Here is a 22,029-nt window from a genome sequence, read left to right as displayed (position 1 = left end):
GTAACTGTGCCAGATGTTTGCAGCTATAGCCAATTACTGCCCTATTGGTAGGAGGTCACTGTGACCTTGCGTTTGACATGGGAGGCATGCGTTAATCCGACAGACCTTTTCTCCGACTATGTGGCATCCGCGAGCAAATTTGTACTCTATTGGAAGGAGGTCACTGAGACCTTGTACTTGATTGTGAGCTGTAATTTGTACTGTTTATTTGCTTTATATTTCTCTGTATTAGAAACCACACACATACCCGAAACTGCATTCAATGTACCCTGTTCTTCTTCAGTAAATCCTCCAAAAAGGATTCTCTGACCGGAGTCTATTATTTCATACGTGATTACTCAAACCACCGAGGTCCCTTCCTCACAACCACCATGAGGCTGATTTGAACATTTTCAAGTGGCATTTCTTCCTCGGCCTAGAGAGGGGATGTGCGTGAAAGATTTCACGGAAATTGCACGCTATGTTCATGATTTGAGGCATTTTGTTCAATACGGAGCACTCCAGCAAACTTTGGAAGCCAATCTTAGCCAATTTAAAGGTTGGAATATGGAAAATATGAAAGCTGTTTTGTTTAATGACTATAGATGCTGTGTACCGATTTGCGTGATTTTTGGACAGAATCTGTAGGAGTACTGTCAAAAAAATTGTTTTGCACAAATCGGCCTTCTGGTGGCGCTATAACAGGCCCATGTGAAATGTTTGGGGCAGAGGTTCTGCTCTGGCATCCACGGATGTGTGTGTGTGCGCACAGTTTCGTTTTGATGGGGCCTACAGTGCCGGAGATTAGCTGTTCACAGACGTAAGGACACACACACACACACACACACACACACGGACAGATAGGGTGCAAAACATAGTCTCGGCCATGCCTTTCGGCCTGGCGCAGACAATAAACTGTCAAAGAGGAGCATGGACTTGTAAGCTGTTCCCTGGCCTGAAAGATGACTAAATGCTACTTTAAAGCGTCATATACAGAGTGAGTTCAGGGTGTTTATAGTTTCCAGACTAACCAGAGTTGCTTTGATCTGCTCGCTTCCCAGTGGCTGCCACCTTGAACCCATTGACTCGGATTGCAGCCGATGTCAGCCCACTTGAGGCCTCTTGATTGGCGTGCAGAAGGAGAAGGTGACTTAATTGTCGTGTTGTCGATCCTTTCCAATCCCTGTAATCACTTTGGGCTTTTTATAGCATAGTTTATTTACAACACATGTATGTGGTGTATTATTGTAATAAACAAAAAGCTACAGAGGCAAGAGATCAAACAATTTGAGTCTTCTGTAAATGCGACGTCAGTCTCTTGACTCTCCTCTGTTTCTGAACTGAGTCCGATCCTACCACGTCACTCACCGGCGGCGACGCAAAACCTTTTTTGGCATTTGTTACACCGTAACCCGTATTCTAACGAATTATGTGTCTTAATCCAGAATTCGTTGGAAGCGTCACTTAACGCACGTAACGCGTTCATTTCCTGTCTTTGCTCCAGTCACAACCCCTCAACTGTTAAATATCAACTAACTAACCTGCCTGTAACATGGCCTGAGTATTTACAACCAAGTCTGTTACTCTGTTCACAGCCAAGACTAAATTACAATAGTTTACAAAAAAAAGTGACCCCTGTAGTCACAGTATTCAATAGGTTACACGCTTTGGTGTAACACCTATGCAAGCGACTCAAGCGCAGCTTCCCATCGCACATCTGAGCAACGGTCCGGACATCCAGACAGAGTGGAAGGCACTGGCATCAGGATCGACAGGAAGACAACATTGGACACGTTTCCACTGTCTGGGCTTCTTGGGACGCTTTACTTTCTACGTGTGTGTGTAGCCTAAAACACAGGTAATAATAGGTTCACAAACAATCCGCATTTAACCTGTTCTAGTTCTCCACGCATTTTCTTTTTTCTTTGTCAACGCCAGACCGGACCAGTTTGCTGTGTCTATACTGTAGTAGCTGTTAATGTAGCTGACTGTGTAAACTGTGCGTTGGTTGCTATGGCGCTGCAAGGCAACATCCCACCTGCTGCTGCAACCGCATGTCTTTGTTACACATGCATGTATCACAGGTAACTACACAGACAAATGCACATAATTCAATTGTTTTTGAATTAATCTCACCAATTTGTTGTTGACCTATTTCCAGTCGTTTTTGACTGGACTCAGGAATGTAGGCTATGCATATAGTTCATGGCTAACGTTAAACACGTAAAGGTGCATTTTATTGCATACTTCTGTTAGTCATAAACTGTTACGACTTGACTTTTAGTTTTTTGACACTTTGCTGCAGTGCTGGTGGAATTAAATGCTCCACTCAAATAGGTATCCCACCCACTTTAGCTGCCACTATAGCTTTGGATCAGGACTATATAAAATAGGTCTATGATACTGCCACTACACTGCTGCTTTGCTACAGAGAATCAAAGGTCGTTGTCAAGTCAAGTGTGCACGTTGATGACTCTTGTGCCTCTGGGAGTCTGGGTTAGTACACAGACACACACCACAAAGGCAGCGTGTCTCTGGCATTATGATCTAACAGCTTTTTGTGTGCTGCTGCTTGTATTCATTAGTGTTTTAATTATACCAAAGAAGGCACATTTAAAAAACAGAAAAATATGCAACGTTTAAAGCTACATTAACACAGTTACAGTCTGGACAGCAAATATGCAATGTTAAAAGGATTTCTAATTTGCAAAGGTGTTACGTTTTGAGCTCTTCCTAAGACTTCTGATAGACAGAAAGTCAACTTTCAGTCTCTGGATGCAGCACCCATGTGCATCCTTTTTATCATATTGAAGGAGGAGTACCACAAGATTGATAAAATACAAGATGCTGATGATCAGAGTGACAATCTCAGCCATGGATGGACAGAAAAAAACAGCAGATGTTCCCTGTGAAGGTGCCAAAGTGGTACATAATTTTCTTACAGGTTTTCTCAGGCGGTTGCTGTGTTTAGGCATCAAGGCATGCAGAAAGGCAGGCCATGCGACACAAAGAAATTCCATTATCCCTCCTCATCTCCTGTCTGCTGTGACAGAGAGGAGGAAATCATCATACTGTGTGCTGCCGTGAGGCCAGGAAGGAGGGAGAATTATGAGTCAGAATGGAGGAGAAAGGAGAACTGTCAACCTTTAAATCCCTCTGCCTACAAGCTGAGGAGACAGCTCACATGCTTATTTTAAGAGCCAGACCGGATCTATTTTTTCACTCTTCAATTTGCATCTCAAAATGTACAGATGTTTTATTATTTTATTTAGTCTTCCCATACCTTTTTTAAAAGCTTTTTTCTTTTCTTTATTTGTTGTTTCTGTGAAGTATTACGTCTGCCTGTATTACGGGAATAAGTGTAGTCTCTGTTCATCATGTCAGTGAGTGTACGCACCTCCTTATCTCAGCTGTCTACAGGGAGGATTCACTTATACAGTAAGTTCGCCAGAGCAGAGGAGACATTGGTGGTGGGAGGGGGAGAGAGAGTGTGTGTGTGTGGGGGGGGGGGGGGCTGAGAGGAACAGAGAAGGACTGTAATATCTGTGAGCGCGCAGAGAGCCCAGCGACAGAGTGACTCCTGTAACCAGGCACGAAGGTGGCAACGCATCACAACGCCATACTCTCGCCCACACGGATGGCTGTGAAGGAAGGGAGAGGCAGAAGACAGGCACTCGACACTTATAGGGCTCAACAACTTGCTGTCACTTCTTAGAGCCCCTGGGGTTTAACTTGACTCTCTGGGGGTGTCGAGGCTGAAATCTTTTACAACACCATGGCTACATCCACAGTGGACTACACTGACTCCTCTAGACTTATCTAGGTTGAGTGGGAGTTTTTTTATTTTGCTACCCAAAGCAGAAAAAAAAGGCGTTTCACTTTGTTTCGCTCCTGTCGTTGCGCCTAAACTGGCCCACATTTTTGTATGTGTTTGGCAGAGCATCAGACTGGAGTGGAGGTAGTAAGTGCGCTGTGTGCCACGGTGGAACCGGAGGCGGCGTGGAGGAGAGGTGACAATGGGGAAATCAAACAGCAAGCTCAAACCCGAGGTGGTGGAGGAGTTGACAAGGAAAACCTACTGTGAGTAGCTTCCTGTCCTTTCCCTGTTGAGCTTGTCAATGCAGTGCCATTTAAACTTGAACTTACATTTACTTCTGTTAAACCAGGCAATGTCAAGGAAGCAAATCACAGCTATCGTGTCCCCTGTATTGAGTGTCATGTAGAATCAAGGATCAAGAAGGTTTTTTTGTCACTATACTCTTACAGGTACAAGAAGCCAAATGCGAGTATGTGAGGTCGTCAAAAGCACTGTGCCAGTACTGTGAAGTGCAGGGGTCTTCAACAGGGGGTCCGGGACCCCTAGGAGGACCTCAGAGTTACTACAGGGGGTCCGCCAAATCTTTGTGTGATATGATTTTTTTTTTACCTTATCCACTTGAACCCAAGCATCCCTTTTTCTGAGGTGAACTTTAGCCAAAAATAGCAGATCTACAAGCTCACAACGCCTCGCTGAACGTTGAAGACCCCTGGTGTAGTGTAACATGTTATGTTACATTTTCCAAATTAGGCTACATTCTGCCAGTTGAACTTCACACAGGTGTGCAGGCCTGACTGCAGGCATGATTTGTATTGATTGAGAGATTCTAAGCCAATTCATGCAATGTCTGCAGAATCATTATTTTCAGACCAATGCTATAATAGTCAGCAGGGAATAAGCTGGCTCTGCAGATTTAAAAATCACTTGTGTAACAACATTTTGATTGGTTCGGGTTTGACAAATGTTTTATCAGCTGTTTTTAAATCATGCTGAAGTAATCTATGAATATGGAGACACTGAAGCCTTTGCATCAGCAGTTACGCTTGCAGCTTACATGATCAAAAACAGTATTTCACATATATTTTTCAAGAATACATTATGGCCTTTTCTATGTTTATTTGTACAGCATAGTGTGGAGAATGATAGGGATGATGAGATAAAGAGAGAGAGAACAATTCGGATTACAAAGTGGGTTGTCTCACTTGAGCCATTACAGCACTCCAAAATGACAGCGTTAAGAATAGGCCAATTCTGTTATTATCTGGCCTGTTGTTCCTGTCAAAAGAAATGGTAAGGAGTCAGATCAAAATAAATAAAGTATTGCATCTATACTTTTTGTGACCATTGTTCAGACCAGAGCAAAAATAATTAAAAAATGTTTTTTTTATATGAATCTGTTGCTTTGGTTATTCCCATCGCTTGTTATTGCTCTGCAGTGTGCAGGTGCTGGGTGGGAGTTGACAGCCAATGGCTGCTTAATAACAGTGTTCTTTGCGTGGTGGGTCTCTCCGTGGTGCAACGAAGGAAGGCTGTTGTGGCAGGAAATTACTGTGGAGGAAGATTGGGCTTCGTGCTGAGATGTGGTGTTTGCTCTTTCTCTCTCTCATCTCTTTTGTCATGCCTGGCTGTCTCTCTCTTTCTGTCTATCCGTCTCTCTTTCTTTTCTCTCTCTCTTCCTTTTACCCTTTCACCCTCTATCTCTGCCTTTATCTCCTGATTACCCTCTTTGAGCAGGGAATGGAATCATTAGGATGTTATCTGGTTAGCATTGCTTAGAGAGACACCAAGCTTTCCCTTCCAGCATGATCTCTTGCCGTCTCCCTTGCTCTGCTCTTCTATGGTTTGACTGTGAACCTTTATCATTTCAAATTATCTCTGTATCCCATTGCCTCTTTCTCTCATGCTCCCATGAGAAGTTGTCTGCCATTTTAGTTACTGTTTCTTTGTGATTGTTGACAGAGAGAGTGGGGACTTCGTAAAAGCTTGACCATTTTTGTTGAGTTCTCAGTGGCTAGAAAATAAAAGTCACCTTTTCCCTGGTAATGAATGCCCTCTGTTCACAGGCAACCAACAAGTCATCTTAAAAAAAGAAAAGAAAAATGTATGAGCTAATCATTATTAGTTTGCTCATGAACCATGGCAACAGTTACCTACTCAGAAACAAACCAAAGCTGAGACTTTAGTTAGCTAATGTTTTCCTGCTCCCAGTGAACAAGTGAGCAAGTTAGAATGATTTTTCTATAACTTGTCCTTTAAGCTAGTACACCAACTGAAAAATTCTGTACCAAATTAGTGGCCTTGAATCTCGTGGAAAGACCAACCATGCTATTAAACTGACCACAGGATGTAGAGTAGGTATGTATTGGAGTGGCAATGCTAAGCCTAATGCCTGATTTATACTTGGTTGCATGCCATGGCGTGCACCAAAAATAGCAGATGTACAAGCTTGACTATTTTATAACTAAGTATAAATCACCCTTAAGTTGTCAGATCCATATATAGAAGGTCTCAATAATGACAGAATGCACGTTTAAGCTGCGTAGCTATAGCACACCCTGCAGGGCCAACAGGCAGGGAGTGGGCTCTGTTCTTTCCTGCATAGGCTGATTACATTACTGACCATTGCCTCTGACTTATGTAATACGTTCTGATTAAATTGTTTTAGCTTTGGTGAATTGCCATTTTTTGGCTGCATTGACTTTTTAGGCCAATTTAATGGTTGCTTGCCTTGGCTGACAGTCGAGAGATTGACCCTGGCATTTACTGCCTAGGAATGGGTCACAATGATGGGCATCCAGGTTGAAACGCTGAGCAAAGCAAACGAGGCCAAAATGAATGCAGATTACCTGACCTGGCTACCTTATTGGTAGCCTCTGTATTATTCTGCTCCCCACTGCATTAGGCAAGGGCCAAGCCATGGGAAGTTTATTTGTATAGCACATTTCAACGACAAGGCAATTCAATGTGCTAGTTTACTCAAAAATTAAGCTGCAAAACAAACACATTATAAAAGGACACAACAGAAAAATAAGAGAATAAAATGACAGTTCACAAGCAACGAATCACAAATCTTAGTAAAATGCAGCAGCAAACATAAAAGTCTTCAGCTTTTAAGACTAAAAGAACTTAGAGTTCACTAGACCTGCAGTTTTCGAGTTTGTTCCAGAATCCAGATAATGTGGTGCGTATAAACTGAGTGCTGCTTCTCCGCACTTAGTTCTTCTGACTCTGGGTTCAGAAAGCAGACCTGTCCCACACAACCTGAGAAGTCTGACTCATTGGTTCATGGTGTAGGCTAGCACAAGGTCAGGCTATTCTGGCCCTGAACCATTCAATGCTTTATAAAAACCAATAGCCATATTTCGAAATCAATTATTTGACAGACAGGGAGCCAGTGTAAAGATCTGAGCATTAGTCACATTATAAAATGTGACTAAAAATAATCTTCAGCTCAAGGCTATATGGTTTATTGTGCTTGTCTTGAATACATGTTTGATAAGCAGAATCAGATCAGTGTAGTGCCTCAATAGACCGGTAAACACAACTGAAGGTAATAACATGAACTGTGGTTGTGTTTCATTTTGGTGTGACTGACTTTCATGTCACAGAAACACTTCACTTTACTTTGTCAAACTAGCCGCTTTGAAAAGGGTCTTTATGGAATGGATTCAATGGTGATATCTATCCCAAGGCAGTGTCTTCTTCTTTAAAGGGAGATGATCCTTCTTAAGTGACCATGATGATGAGCCTCTATTTGTTGTAATGTGTAACATCTAAAGTTGATCCCTAGGAGGAGACCTCAGGATATTTCTTTTTTTTATATTTTAAAGATTTTTTTATATAGCTTTTTCTGTCTTTATTGATAGGTTAGTAGGCGGAAATGGGGAGAGAGATGGGTGAATGACATACAGCAAAGGTTGTCGGGATCGGGAGTCGAACCTGCGACACGCTGTCAAGCTGGATTACCAGTATACGTGATATGCGGCTGGACCGCTAGGCCAGCGGACGCCCACCTCAAGTTATTTCTGAGGTGCCTGTTGCCATGCACCTCTAACCCATTGACTCTGATTTCAGCCCACGTCAGGCCTCTAGATTGGCGTGCAGAAGGTCCCTGTAATCATGATTAACACAGGTGGTAATGGAGGTCCTTTATCCAAAGCCTTAGAGCAGGTTCTATTCAGACTGCCTCTCCCATCGGACCGCCAGGTTAAACCAAAGCTATTGATTTCCACCGCCTGTTTTCAGCTCTATGCCCAGGGGTTGAGAGGAGGAAAATTGCTTTTGGTTACTTGAGAAAGAGTTAAGAGTCGAGAGGGGACCCGGAAGGGATTGCTTGATTAGGTACTGGAAGATAATAATGCATGTGTGGGCATAACACATCCTGCTCCCTTAACTGTTCTCTTTCTTTAATCTATTCCTGACCTTCATTTATTCTTCAACATGTCTTCTTCTATTCCCTTGCATTTTGTCTTCACTTGTCCACTACTGCTTGGATCATTTTAAGGCAGGGCAACAGATCATTTTAAATGCTGACAAGTCTATTCAAATAATGTGGAGAAAAAAACACAATCATAAACAATACATATTTTTTAATAAATGTTGGGAAAAGTTGTTTGAACAGCTAAATCTGCCCTACGCCCAACATTCAATTATCCCAAGTTGAGCACTTGTGTGATGTCTGGAGTGAAATAAGTCCACCCTGGCAAAGTAAACTCACCCAAACTCCCTATGAACAAATACAATGATACTTGTTATTATATCATTAATATACATGTAATTTAACCTTTTACAGTAGAGAGACTTACAGAGCATTGCAAATATATCTGATTTTGAATGCTAGACGTTTACAATGTACATTTATAGGCCAATATAGTACTCAAAATAATACAGCTTACACATCGAGCATTTTCCTCCACTGGTGATGGTAATGGTATCACTGTTCAGTTCCACTCTACTACCTGTAGGGTCACCTTTTCAAAACTTCTCATTTTAAGGAATTCTTATAATAATTACATGAAAAAAAGGAAAGTTATTATTGTTTAGATATTGACTAGTATGTAAATATCAGAAGTTGTCCCTTATCTGTTGCTCTACCTTTAATCTAAATGCCATGTGATTATCATGTAAAGCCTGAGTTATACATGTGTAGATCTACTATATTTTTGCTGTGCGTCACCAACGCCACTAAGCATCAATCACTTTGTTTTCTCTGCGTCTCATAATAACATAGATTCATGTTTTTGGTTCACTTTAAAGGCCTTTGCACACAGGGTGCGATTAGTCAACCAGTTTTTACCGCATGCGAAAAAACGCACGAATCGAACTGGGTTCGATTGGAAAAGAAAACGCATCGCCGCATCGCATCGCCGCACGGGGTGTGCATGAGGTCATTGAGAACCATGTGTTCATTTAAAAAATGATATTGTCCGTTTTTTCCGTGCGGAAAATCGCACCCTGTCTGCAAAGGCCTTAACAGATGAGGGTAGCTGTGAGAAAGGATTTTAGGCCAATATGATCAACGATCTGACTGCTTGGCTGTTACTGTTGCTTCTAACAATAGCGAGCAACATTTTGTTCTAGGCCACCCAAAGTTTTCCTGTCGAAGCTAATGTCACTCTTCATTTCTCTTGCAGTTACAGAGAAAGAAGTACAGCAGTGGTAAGCATACATTATTTATGATGATTTCCTCCATTACCGCATTCATCTATTCCTCCCATATTGCCTGAACAGTAGTGAGGTGAAAGTGAGTTGTACGATGAGATGTCTTCTCTGGAAAACATCTGGTGTAGCCGGGGTCTCATGTTGACCCACTTCCAAAATTCACTTTGCTACTTTGTTGCTCATGTTTTACTTACTTACTTAACCCATTCAATCCGGGAACGCATCTGTGTCACTTTAGATGTCTTTGGCTAAAGAAATCGTGAAAATGTGTGCAAATCATTGAATAATATTATTTTTTAACTCAAATCTTTGCTTCCGGGGGGGGGGGGGTGCATTTGGGGTGGTCCTTGACATGAAAAACGTTTGAGAACCACTGATATTACAGCAACATAAGTTTTTCTCAAAAAAAAAACAGTTAGGATTTAGATGACATTTGTAGACTCCCCAGAAGCAAAGATTTGAGTTTTAAAAAACGATTTGCACACATTTTCACGATTTTTCAAAAGAAATAACCCAAAGTACAGTATAAAATAATGGTTATAGCTAAAAATTGAAAATGTCCCGGATTGAATGGGTTAAAAGATTCTTTTTGGGGCATTTTATGCTTTATTTAGAGAGGAGAGTGTAGAGAGACATGCAAGACATAAATGTGAGTTTGAGTCAAACTCTGATCCATGCGACTAACAAGTAGGAACATGGTCAGTGCACTAACTGGCTGAACCACCCCAAGGATGAAATATTTAAAGTGTTTTTTGATAGTGTATTCGAAGCCAGCTGTTCTCTCCCACATACGTTGGCGCCGAAGACAAGACATCTTCTGAAAATAGAGTGACTTTGAAGCCTTGATGATACGATGCCAAGACTGAGTTACTTTGAAGCCTGATAACGCTGATGCAGCAGTAACACTTCCATGATGCATGCATTCCTCAACAACCTTTTTGATCAATTTGCTCATAGTGATTATAGCAGTGTAGTATGCAGGGCCAGGGGGCTAAAAGGCCATTTTTCTTTTAGCCACTTAACTCCATGGCGACAGAGGGCTCCATAAGGTGGTTGATGTGTGTAACTAACTGTGAAATACCTACACGGTGTCCTTGCATGGCCTAATCAGTGTGCAGAAGTCAGCACTTTCTTCTCTGCTCCTGAGCCTGCACTGTACCTATTATAACGTTATCGTCACTGTCGGGCAGAAACCGTGTATCTCCATATTTCATCTTTTTTATGTTTTTTGTTGTAAATTTCAGTACAGGGGTCTTCAACAGGGGGTCCGGGACCCCTAGGGGGTCCTCACAGTTACTACAGAGGGTCCACCAAATCTTTGTGTGATAGGATTTTTTTAAATTTATATTAACCACTCGAACCCTAGCAGCAAAAGTTTATCTGAAACACAATTTTATACAATATAGAGGGGGTCCCTGCTTCATCTCTCTCTCAGCTAGGGGGTCCTTGGCCTGAAAACGTTGAAGACCCCTGTTTTAGTAGATAATAACTACATTAGATCTATTGGAACACAGGTTATTTTGTCCATATCCTGAAAAAAGTCACGGTTTTGTAGATACAAGGTTTCCGCCCCAACAGAGTGTTATATAATTATTGTAATATGTCAGGATTATACATATTAATTAGCATAACAGCAAAACCTCTGGCCGGGGGTCACTGGTAAAGACTCATTACTGTTGAGGTATGCTGCTCTGCACATACGTTTTTGCACAGTAAGCACAAGGCGCAATTATTACACAGCAAGAAGGCACGGGGGCAAGAGACGTTTCATCATCATTATGATGATGACCCAAGCTTAAACGAAGAACACACATCAGTGGTCCAGCTTTGGGTTTGCATATCATGACCTGACTCTCTGCATGCATGAAAGGAGCAACGCCTCACGAGCTAGCTGGTTGCTATACTGTTCATGCCCTCACTTAACCCATTAAGACTGGGAAATTAGTCCAGATCCCTGGCCTTGCGGTCCAGGGACCTAGCCTCATAAGCCGCGCCGCGGGTCTGAGTCCCGTTCCTGACGACCTTTGCTGCGTGTCTATCCCCTCTCTCTCCCTCTTTCCTGTCTATCTTCACTTAAAAAATCGAAAAATAAAGACAAAAAACCCAATAGCAGATGTGCTATGAGCTTGTAGATCTGCTATTTTTTGAAAAATCTTGGAAAATGTGTTCAAATCTTTGAATATATATTTATGTTTTTTTTTTTTTTTTTTAAGATTTGTTTTTGGTATTTTTTTATTGTTTTTATTGGAGAGGGACAGGGAAAGTAGTCTGACAGGAAGAATGGGGAGAGAGATGGGGGGAAGACATGCAGGAAAGGCCGACGGGAACGGGACGCGAACCCGCGGCACACTGCTATTAAGGATTTGCAACCAGGGTGCCTAGACCGCGACGCCACGGTCTAGGCCATATATTTATGTTTTAAAGCGAACAGTTTTAACTCCGATCTGTGCTTCTGGGGGTCCCTGAAACAACATATTTTGAGATTGGGGTCCACGGCCATGTACATATCATTTTGGGTGGTCCTTGACATGGAAAAGTTGGAGCACCACTGATATAGCAACATACTGTTAGGATTTAGAAAACATTCTTAGATATGTATTTGGCCCGCGGACCCCCATCTCAAAATGTTTTGTTCCAGGGACCCCCAGAAGTGTTATAAAATGTTCGCTTTAAAACATATATATTCAAAGATTTGCACAAATTTTCCACAATTTTTCAAAAGATAGCAGATCTACAAGCTCATAGCGCGGTATGAGCTTGTAGATCTGCTATTTTTGAATAGCCAAAAGAAATTAAAATGACGCAGTTGCGTTCCCGGATTGAATGGGTTAAGAGGGAAGGATGGAGCCAGGGAACATTCACAGTCACACAGCAGCAGCCTGAGTCAGCCTACACACACACACACACACACACTGGCCGATGAGCAGCTCAACAGCCTCAGTGCTAGCCTGTCTCACCAGCGGCTGCTTGCACATGGTAAAATCCTGAGAGTTCATTTCACTCCATTTGGATCCATTTGGGTCCATTTGTAACACTCAGACCATTTTTTTATAATATAAAATAAATTGGGTTTAAAGTGGTTTTGTCTCATCACAGATCTTTGGTCTGTACTTGAGGATCTGCTAGCAATCACACACCCATGTCCGAGTGTGAGGGATGAGATGACATTATACCAGGGGAAATACCAGATGGTGTGCAATTAGAGGCGTAGATATAGAAAAATTAGCACAATTAGCCTGTGTTGTGCGTCATATTGGTGCTCCATTCTAATTCTCTTCTAAGAGAACTTCATTAGTATGCTTGGGATCCACCTGGAATCACTAACAGAATGCTATGGCACCGTGATGTTCCTGCCAACTCGACAGCACGAGGAAAAATGTCCTGCACGACGACACTTACCACATTTGGTTGCCAAGTAATAGAAGCCATTGCCAGTAATAAATACTTTATCTTCATGCTGGCTCCCTAGTGAATAATCATACTGTACCTGCCCACTGTGTGTCTGTCTTACGTTGGGCTCATACAAAATGTGTACTTACTCACTGTACCATATGTTTTACTTCATATATTAAATCTTATCGTAATTAGCGTTATAAGATCTTTGTCTGTAGTCTGCCAATTAAGGGGTTGGATGAAAAACCACAGGTTCAAACAGTATCACAGAAATACTGGCAGGCACAAGCAAATTCTCACACCCAGCAGGACTGGCTAATGCAGGAGATTAACAGTGGGAAGTGGGAATTAATGTGGGTATTTGATCTTAACAAGTTTCAAAGTAGAGTTTTCACATTAATTAAACTAGTAGACTAGTAGCAAAATCACTGCCATCCGCTTGTTACTCAACTAGGTGGCAGATGCTATGATTTTATTCATTCTTTCATTCAGATTGCAGTTGTGTCCACATAGGAAGAGAGACACGATCTGGCATGCGATATCAAAATGGATCAGTAATGCTTGTAATCGAGGTCTCCAGATAGGGAGCCTCACAACTCCATTACAGACACTATTATTCATTCATTTATGGAGGGGAAATTTAGAAACAGAGAAAGGGAGACAAATAATCAGGTCAAATAGGTCATGTTTGGATTATAGTATGCGCTGTGCACTTTGAATACCAATGAATTCCATCTAGTCCTGGCCAAGGCTTTAATTTCCCTGTATATCGTCAGACAATGAAAATGTTAGAATTACATGGTTCCCCTCTCTCCTCGCTGAACAGCCTTTTCCCAGCTGTTCCACCGAGCTTTTCTCCATCTCTTTGACCATGGATCTGCCTTCATTATCTACCAGGCAGATTAAAAGTAAAGAGTTTTAGAGTGAGGAGACAGCTAGACCGTAAGAGGAAAGAGATCTATCCTGGGCGTCATTCTCCATTAGACTCCTCAATGTCTCTCTCTCTCTCTCTCTGGCCTTAATTACAGCCTAGCCTCATTCTACACCGCCTTGACTCAATCACAGATGAGCAAGTAATGCTAACCGTTTGAACTTTACATTACATTGATGAGGAGGTTGTTTACTTTTTTTACTTGACAGGTTATTATCATTTTTCTGTCAATTTCCTCCATCTCCTCTAAATTCACATTTATTATTTCCTCTTGACACCTTTTTCCCTGGCCCATTACCACTAATGCAGTGTTTCTGTATTGAGCTGTACAAGGAAATTGCCAACCTTTGAGTGACTGTGCTTGAAATTGCTTATGAGATGCTTCTATATTTAGGCAGAACTGAGATGTTAAGTCACTCTCTAGATAGGCCATCTCCAGGGGCTGGAGGAAGCTCATAGACCTATCTATCAGTTATGCATATTACAGTATATCAAGAGAAGACTGGAGTGTAATTTGATTAGATTTAAACACTCTCTGCTCCGAATATTGGATTAGCGTGTTCGTCTTATCTTCTAACCAGACACATAGATTTGTGCTCTAAAGTTTTCGATCTGGCATGCTGTATCAAAATGGATGAGTAATGCTTGTACAAGCTACAAACAAGCTGTAGTCTAAGTCGTTAATAATTGAACAAATCTCCAGTTTCACTGTACTCCTGTACAGTGTGTACTCCTTGCATTATAAATTATTATAAATTCATTATATTGAATTCTGTATGTTTCCGTCTCTTTTCTCTCTCTCAGGTACAAAGGCTTCATCAAGGACTGTCCAAGTGGACAGCTAGACGCTGTGGGCTTCCAGAAGATCTACAAACAGTTCTTCCCCTTTGGAGATCCAACTAAATTCGCTTCCTTCGTCTTCAACGTGTTTGATGAAAACAAGGTTTTTTTTGCCCTGCTTTATATATGATCTACTTTGACTTACTCTTTGACTGCCAGAAATAAAATGTAGTTTGCTAAGCCACTGCCAGCGATTTTCGAGTGTTTTCACTAACCCTTTGAAAAATCATAGAATATTTATCTCCAGTATTTGCCTAAAAGCAACAGAAAGCAGAGAAAAAGCCATTTATCCAAATCCATTAACATGGAAGTGAATGTGAATGTGCCTGTTTTTTTTTTGCGATCACGTGATTTGCTGCGTCTTTGCTTCACTGGGAGTCAAGAGTCTAGCGAAAAAAACACTGAAAACACAAAATCTCGTCATTCTCGTCATTCCTTAGCAAAATATTATTGTCATTGGCAGTCAAAGAGTTAATTGTATTTAATACATAATTGTATTTAAGTAGCTAGGAGTTGGTCTTCCTTTCATCGGATATAAAGAGATATGAGGTTGCTGTTTGATCATTGCCAGTTATGTTAAAAGCAATGGTATCCATAAAGCCTCATGGGAAGTGTTAATTTAATGGTCTTTAATAAGAGGTCATGTGAGTGTGCAAGAACATGACCAGCTACTCTCTGGTCAACTGTAGGTTTCACAGAATGAAAGGACCAGAAGGTGCTCTTGTTGCTCATAACAAATGCTATAAGAAATGCTACTCATTGCGCTGCCTTAATTACCGTACTGTCTTAGAGCCCTTTGTACTTTGCATGTCTGTAAATTGTATGTTGTCAGGTTGGTGTAATGTATTTTCTTCTTACGAAATCACAGATGTCTCTCCCTTCAACAACTTAACTGTTCCGTAAGCTCTTAAGATGGCTCATGATTTTATGTCAAAGCACTAAAAATAGCTCTCAAGCTGCCTTATTATTTCCAAAGAAATATGAATGGTGTATGTCTTGAAGAAGCAAACCTTTTCTGTGGCATACTCCCTCCACCGGCATGTATTGATTTTGAGTCAGGGAGATCAGACGAACCCTCTGTCTGATGTTTATCTGTGACCTTCATTAGTGATAGGCTCCCTATAGTTAGAGAGCTCAGTTATCATTATAGGTTTTATTTTTTATTTTTATTTTATAGTAACAATCATTAAGTCAGTTCATTGTCTTTTTAACAATGGCTGGCTGGTCAGATGTCTGAGAGATAGTTAGCCTGGCCTTTGGCAGAGGATTCGGGGGTTGTTGGGGAGACAAGAGTCATAGCCTGTCTCAGGCCTTATGATTCCTATAGTAATAGGCCTATGTTCAGGAATTAGGATGCTGGAATAGCCTTTGTTATGTGATTGAATTAGGCCTATATGGTCAGCATTTGTGAAGTAATGAATAGGCCATACCTCCATTAAGATAGAGTCAATTTGTGGTTCAGAAGATGTTTTTATCTAATACATAAAATGCATTTATTTTCATGCACTGTTATGATTATATTTGAACGAGTCCCTTAGAATTGCTTTGGTTGATTATGTTAAATAGCATCACAAGGGTGGTTTGAAATTTAAATCTTTACAACTTCTACTTTTCTACTTCATTTTGTGTTCAGTTACTCGGTGTTCAACAGACATTTATATTTATATCTTACATCATGGTAGACTCAGTAGTATGCTGCAGGCTACGATTTTAGGAATCCAACTGGATTCTAGAGATTATGAATTGCTCCAGAAAGATGCTTTAGATGATATTCCAACAAAACTGACAGAACGGAAAATATTAGTGTTATCCTTGAAGTCCATTTATAATGTATAATCAATGAAAAACATCTTGGCCTTTGATATATACAGTGGTTAACTGTGCATGCTTTAACTCTGCTGTGAACCAGTAGTATCCATCTTACTAATGACCAGAGGTGACATATTTAAGCCCCGGGAGAGAGCCAGGTGCAGGGCAGAAATAGCAGCTTACATGGAGCAAACGTCTGGCCCCATTTTCAGCAGAAAAACAGCAATGAGTTGGTGAAAAGTACAGCAAAGTAAGGTGTTCTTGTCTTTGGGCCATTCACTTACACTTTCCATCTAACATTCTATCCTTCTTTCTTGCTGTCCCCTTCTGTCACTCTGCAGGATGGCCGCATCGAGTTCTCCGAGTTCATCCAGGCCCTGTCAGTAACCTCTCGGGGGACCCTGGATGAGAAGTTGAGATGTAAGGAGCTCGACCTCTTCCATTACACCCCCGGCCTAGTGCGTTTTGACACCCAAATGACAGGATTCAGGCTTGATTGTTATGCATTGCATAACAAAGAGGTCGGCAGCAAATAAAAGGTGGCAGAAGAAAGGCTACAGCAGGCTGTTGTATCCTCAGGGACAAGGCCCCCTGATGTGAGAATTGGGGTCCTTCAATATAATTCTGGTCCCGGCACAGATTCCACTGTTAAAGCAACCCAATCGTCAGAATAAAATGTTGGCATTGTACGTTTCTGTAAACCACGGAGATGTTGAATCTCAACATTTCTGAACTGATAAGGACCATGTCAACTCTATATGCAGTTCTAAAATTAAGGTACGGCATAGTTCTTTTGGATAAGATTTGGGTAAGAGTTAGGTGTAGAGTTAGTTTCCACAACATGGTCTGCATTCTCTTGTCATCAACATGGTACATGAAACATTTTGCTACTGTATGAAACAGTTTTGTTTTTAATTTCGGATTCGTTAAGATTCAATGTATCCATGGTTAGCAGTAACATACAATTTTAGTTTTCTCATTAAAACAGTGCCCATTAACTCCTTTAATTACTTCACAAAAACAAATGAAACATTGTCTTATTGCTCTGTAAAGCACACTGTAATTAAGCAATATACATGTGTTTAAACTTTTTGGTGGCAGGGGTATAACATTTTGTTTGTTCCCTTCTCAATTTGGGGTCAATTACAAAATCATCTTTTAAAACTTAGCATTACAGTTCGAGTTCTCAACGGGCCTGAAAATTAAGGCCCGGCCCTAACTGGGCCCTAACTGGGCCCTAACTGGACCGGCACGAACAGGGCCCATAATGTTAGGCCTGAAAACCCGAAAAAAACGGAGAAAAAAATAGACAAATTATATATATATTTATTTTTTATTTTCTGTCATGGAAACCGAGGCTCGGCCCGGCTCGAGTAATTAGCATAAATGTTTGGCCCGTCCCGAACACGCTGGGTCGGGTAGGGTCGGGTCGGGGCAGAATTTGAGAACAACTGATTACAGTGCACTGGCAAAACTCAAAGCTATTTTCCACTCAAGCGATTTTCTCTACACAGGGGCCTTCAAGTTATACGACCTTGATAACGATGGTTACATCACTCGTGATGAGATGCTGAACATTGTGGACGCCATTTATCAGATGGTGGTAAGTTATACCAAACATTCACTGTTTAATTAATATTTGACTTGAACAAAAATTAGCTCAAGGCTATAGAGAGAGTATGTATATACTGTAATGCTTTTCTTTCCCAGGGGAACACTGTAGAGTTACCAGAGGAGGAGAATACTCCAGAGAAGCGGGTGGACCGTATTTTTGCTATGATGGACAAGGTCAGTGATTTGCAGTATTGAGGTAATACCACACAAATTACAAAGGGATGGATTAATGCCGTAGTTGCAGAGTGCGTTGCTCAAGCATTCAAACATGAAACATTCATTTTTTTGAATACCATTTATTTAAAAAAACAAGGTATGAAGGTATAATAGGGGCACGGTGGCGCAGTCGGTAGCGCTGTCGCCTCACAGCTAGAAGGTCCTGGGTTCGATTCCCGCCAGGGACGCTGTGGGCGCTGGGGGCGTGTCTTCTCCTCCGCGTCATCAGCGCCCATACCCAGGGTGGGGTTGTTCTCCCCGTGTCTCCTAGGGTAGTTAATACCCTCACAAAAACATGTAGTAATCCTGGTCGCTATACCGCCTCCCCCATGACAGCCGGGGCGCCTGATGGAGGGGAAGGGAACTGGTTGGAATAACGTGTTCCTTCCACGCGCTACGTCCAACCAGGGAAATTCCCCCCTGTCAGGTGACAAGAAGGTCAGTTGGCTCTCATGCACTGAAGGAAGCATGAGCTTGGCCCTGGCTGTGGGGGACTGGTGTAGCGCTGGTGTAGGGCTGGTGTAGCGCCCAGGATCACTTAGGAAATTGGCACCGGGTGAAAAAAATTGTGTTACAAAAATCGCGGGATAAAAATTATAAAGAAAAAAAAACAAGGTATCACGGCCTGGGCCGCAGCGTGGCACTCCGGGCACCCTAGGCTGCAATGCCAGCCTGGCGGCGTGTCGAGGGTTTGAATCCCGATCACGACGAACTTTGCTGTGCGTCACTCCCCATTTCCTGTCAGTCCTATCTATAAAGGCATAAAAGCCCCAAAAACATCTTACTTGTTGTAATGGTCATTCGTTTAGCAATGAAGAGAACTGAATGTGCCTTCCACTGCCACCCTTGGGGGCTCGATACTGGCACTGTAAAATTAAGAGCTGTTCGCTGTAGCCACCGCAGTGTCACTAACTCTGCCTGCGGTATATAAACGTCACAGATACCTTCCTCCGCTACCAATGTCGAGCGCTAATGCCCAGTCCCTCGGCTCCCCCAGAGCCTCCTTAGCTCAGTGAAAGATGAGACGGGAGTCTGATTGGGTGTGTGCTTGTCAGCCGCACGTCCCACCAGTGCCAAGCTCAGCCCATTGGACTGGCTCTGCAACACAGCAGCGCTCAGTCAGTCATTTCATTTGTATGGCTGGAGGAGAGTGGGCTACCGTCCAAGTGCATTGAGCTGGATCGGTCTAACAGTGTGGAACAGGACTGACAAGTGACTTAACTTAAGAACCTCTTTTGCCCCCTGCTGGCGATAAAGTGTACAGGCGTCTTCAGTTGTTCAAGTTTCACACCTTGTGTTTTGTTCTTTTGTTCAGAATGCGGACGGCAAGCTGACCCTGCAGGAGTTTCAGGAAGGGTCAAAGGCAGATCCGTCCATTGTTCAGGCACTATCACTCTATGATGGACTTGTGTAGGAAATTGAGGTGAGTGGATTGTTTACCATCTAGCGACTACATAAGTGGATGCGCTGATTGTTTTCAATTCCAGTCTGTGCTCACACTGAATAATGATACTTGCTCACTTATGTAGCCTGAGAAGACTATAAAAAGCAGGATATTCAGACCGTGGGCTGGGTTAGAACATGAAGAACCCATTGTCATCTCCCAGTTTGTCCCTGTGAATTATTCAGATGCCCTACTTGACTGCTGGCAATCAAACAGTCGTGCAGCGCTCAGTGGAGAGGGACCCTCTCCTCCCACTAAGCTAATGGATTGCATTGCCCTCTGCCAATTGTTGATGACATCCTGCTCAACATGTGGTCGAATGAGTAGCGTGAATGAGTTGTGAGACCGTGCTTTCATAATGGAGTAATACTGTGTAGTGAGTAACTTAGGAAAACAGTGATAAGGTCTGCCTGATATGTTTTTATAAACACAGCAAAATCCTCAGTGTTAAGTATTATATGAGTTAGGTTTGGTTACATTTGCACACTCTCAGAGTTACAAATAAATAACAGGATTTTACTGTAGGCATGTGTGAATTTTAAACGCTTTGCGATACTACCCAGCATAATCAATTCTATGGTCGTCATCGTTCCATTTTCTCAGATGGGTCTAGTCCAGTGTCTTCAAACACATAATGTACCAATCCAACACCATCACACCTGCAACGTGAGGACACACACCACCTGCCCTCCCATATTACCTGCTCACCTGGAAGGGGATTGCGTGAAGAAGACCATTTTGTTTCTGTTGCACTCTTGTATGGCATTTGGTGTCATTAACTGCAACATCGTCATTTATAACTACAGACGGTGAACAACTATATCCTACGGTGTCACAGAGGAGTAAAAAAAAGAAATTTAAAAAACAGTGAACCCTCGCTCATTTATCTGTGCTTCTAAAACTGCGTGGCATTTGTGTACGCCCTAGGACTTCAAATAAGAGCAATTTCCGCCAAACACAGTGTTGTGGTTGAACCGTGGACAGTCCTGAGGATCTTTCCTTTTAGTGTGGGATGTAGTGTGTCTGGTTGATGTCACACAGGAAATGTGTGTTTGACCCGAAACAGAAATGAACTGCACTGCGCTGCATCTTTACCACAGTGGGGAGAGACTCCCTGCAGAGACGGAGAAAAGTATTCTTTTCTGACAGTGTGAAGAAGACTAAAGGCCTGATTTATACTTGGTTGTGCATCGTATCCCGCACCGTATCTGCATTCAATAGCAGATCTACGAGCTCACACTGCGTCACAGTGCACTGAGCACAGCGCGTTGTGAGCTTGCAGATCGGCTATTTTCAGTGCGAGATACCAGCGCGCAACTAAGAATAAGCCAGGCGTGACCTAAGTTATACAGCCATATTGTGTATATTGTATTAATGTAAATATGATTGTGATATTTTATTTTATGCTTTGCCCGTTTCTTCCTAAGAGTGGAATGAGGTTTGAAGTTAAATGTTTTTTATTGAAAGTGTTCAAATGAATTGCATCCTGAGGGTAGCGGGAGGGGTCATCTTTAAGAGATAATTCCTCTGTTTTTTCTCTCGCCTTCTAAGGGTTCCTTTTTCCTGAGGAGCCAGTTCCTTTTTTGTTTTTATTTGCAGAATGTTGAACGAGTGAGGAATTTTGTTTGGTTTCTTTTACTATGTTTGAGGTCTTTGCAACCCTCTTGTGTTTTTCATTCCCTGTTATAGTGCCAGCGCCTACACTATAAAATCCTGCGTACGGGTCCATTTGGTCACATTTGTACACTGTCAGAGTTACAAATGGTTAAATTCACACAGAGGATTTTACTGTGCATTGCCCACTAATGTCACACAATCACATCCTGAATGACATGTCCAGAGCATCTCCTCGCCATTCACTGAATTGAGGCTCGTTTTTTCTTTGAGGACATCATACTACACCCTCTGCGCGTGCAAACACACACACACACACACACACACACACACACACACACACACACACACACACACACACACACACACACACACACACACACACACACACACACACACACACACACACACACACACAAAGCCTTGGTCTCTGAAAGCCACTAACAGGCATCAATTCTGGTTGTAAAAAGCTTTTGCGAGCTGTGTGGTTGCAGCGGTCCTCTTTGTGTTTGTCCACAGACAGAGCATGTGATGATGATGATGCCTTTTTTAAATTTGTTTTTGCTTGACACTTGTCATCATAGTCTAGACATCAAGAGGTTTTTATCAGCTTCACTGGTATAGCCTTATGCAAATGATGTTTGGTAAATTATAAATGTCATTCACCTGTTTACTAACAGTATAAGAGCACAGAATAAAATGCATTTAAGT

The 22,029-nt window shown here is 42.0% G+C and overlaps 1 protein-coding gene across 1 annotated transcript; it reads left to right on the top strand.

Moving 5' to 3' along the window:
• The first annotated feature begins 3,933 nt into the window (after nt 1-3,933).
• On the top strand, nt 3,934-21,237 carry ncs1b (neuronal calcium sensor 1b). Its single transcript, XM_084054491.1, has 8 exons — nt 3,934-4,059; nt 9,430-9,454; nt 14,586-14,724; nt 16,772-16,850; nt 17,945-18,033; nt 18,141-18,218; nt 19,576-19,683; nt 20,308-21,237. The coding sequence occupies exons 1-7, from the start codon at nt 3,996-3,998 to the stop codon at nt 19,672-19,674; spliced, it is 573 nt and encodes a 190-aa protein (XP_083910617.1). The 5' UTR covers nt 3,934-3,995; the 3' UTR covers nt 19,675-19,683; nt 20,308-21,237.
• Nucleotides 21,238-22,029: the final 792 nt, after the last annotated feature.

Source organism: Gymnoscopelus microlampas (assembly GCF_963454915.1).
Source record: "Gymnoscopelus microlampas genome assembly, chromosome: 4".
Taxonomy (NCBI): domain Eukaryota; kingdom Metazoa; phylum Chordata; class Actinopteri; order Myctophiformes; family Myctophidae; genus Gymnoscopelus; species Gymnoscopelus microlampas.
Note: the sequence above shows the minus strand (reverse complement) of the source record. Positions and strands in the feature narration are given on the sequence as shown.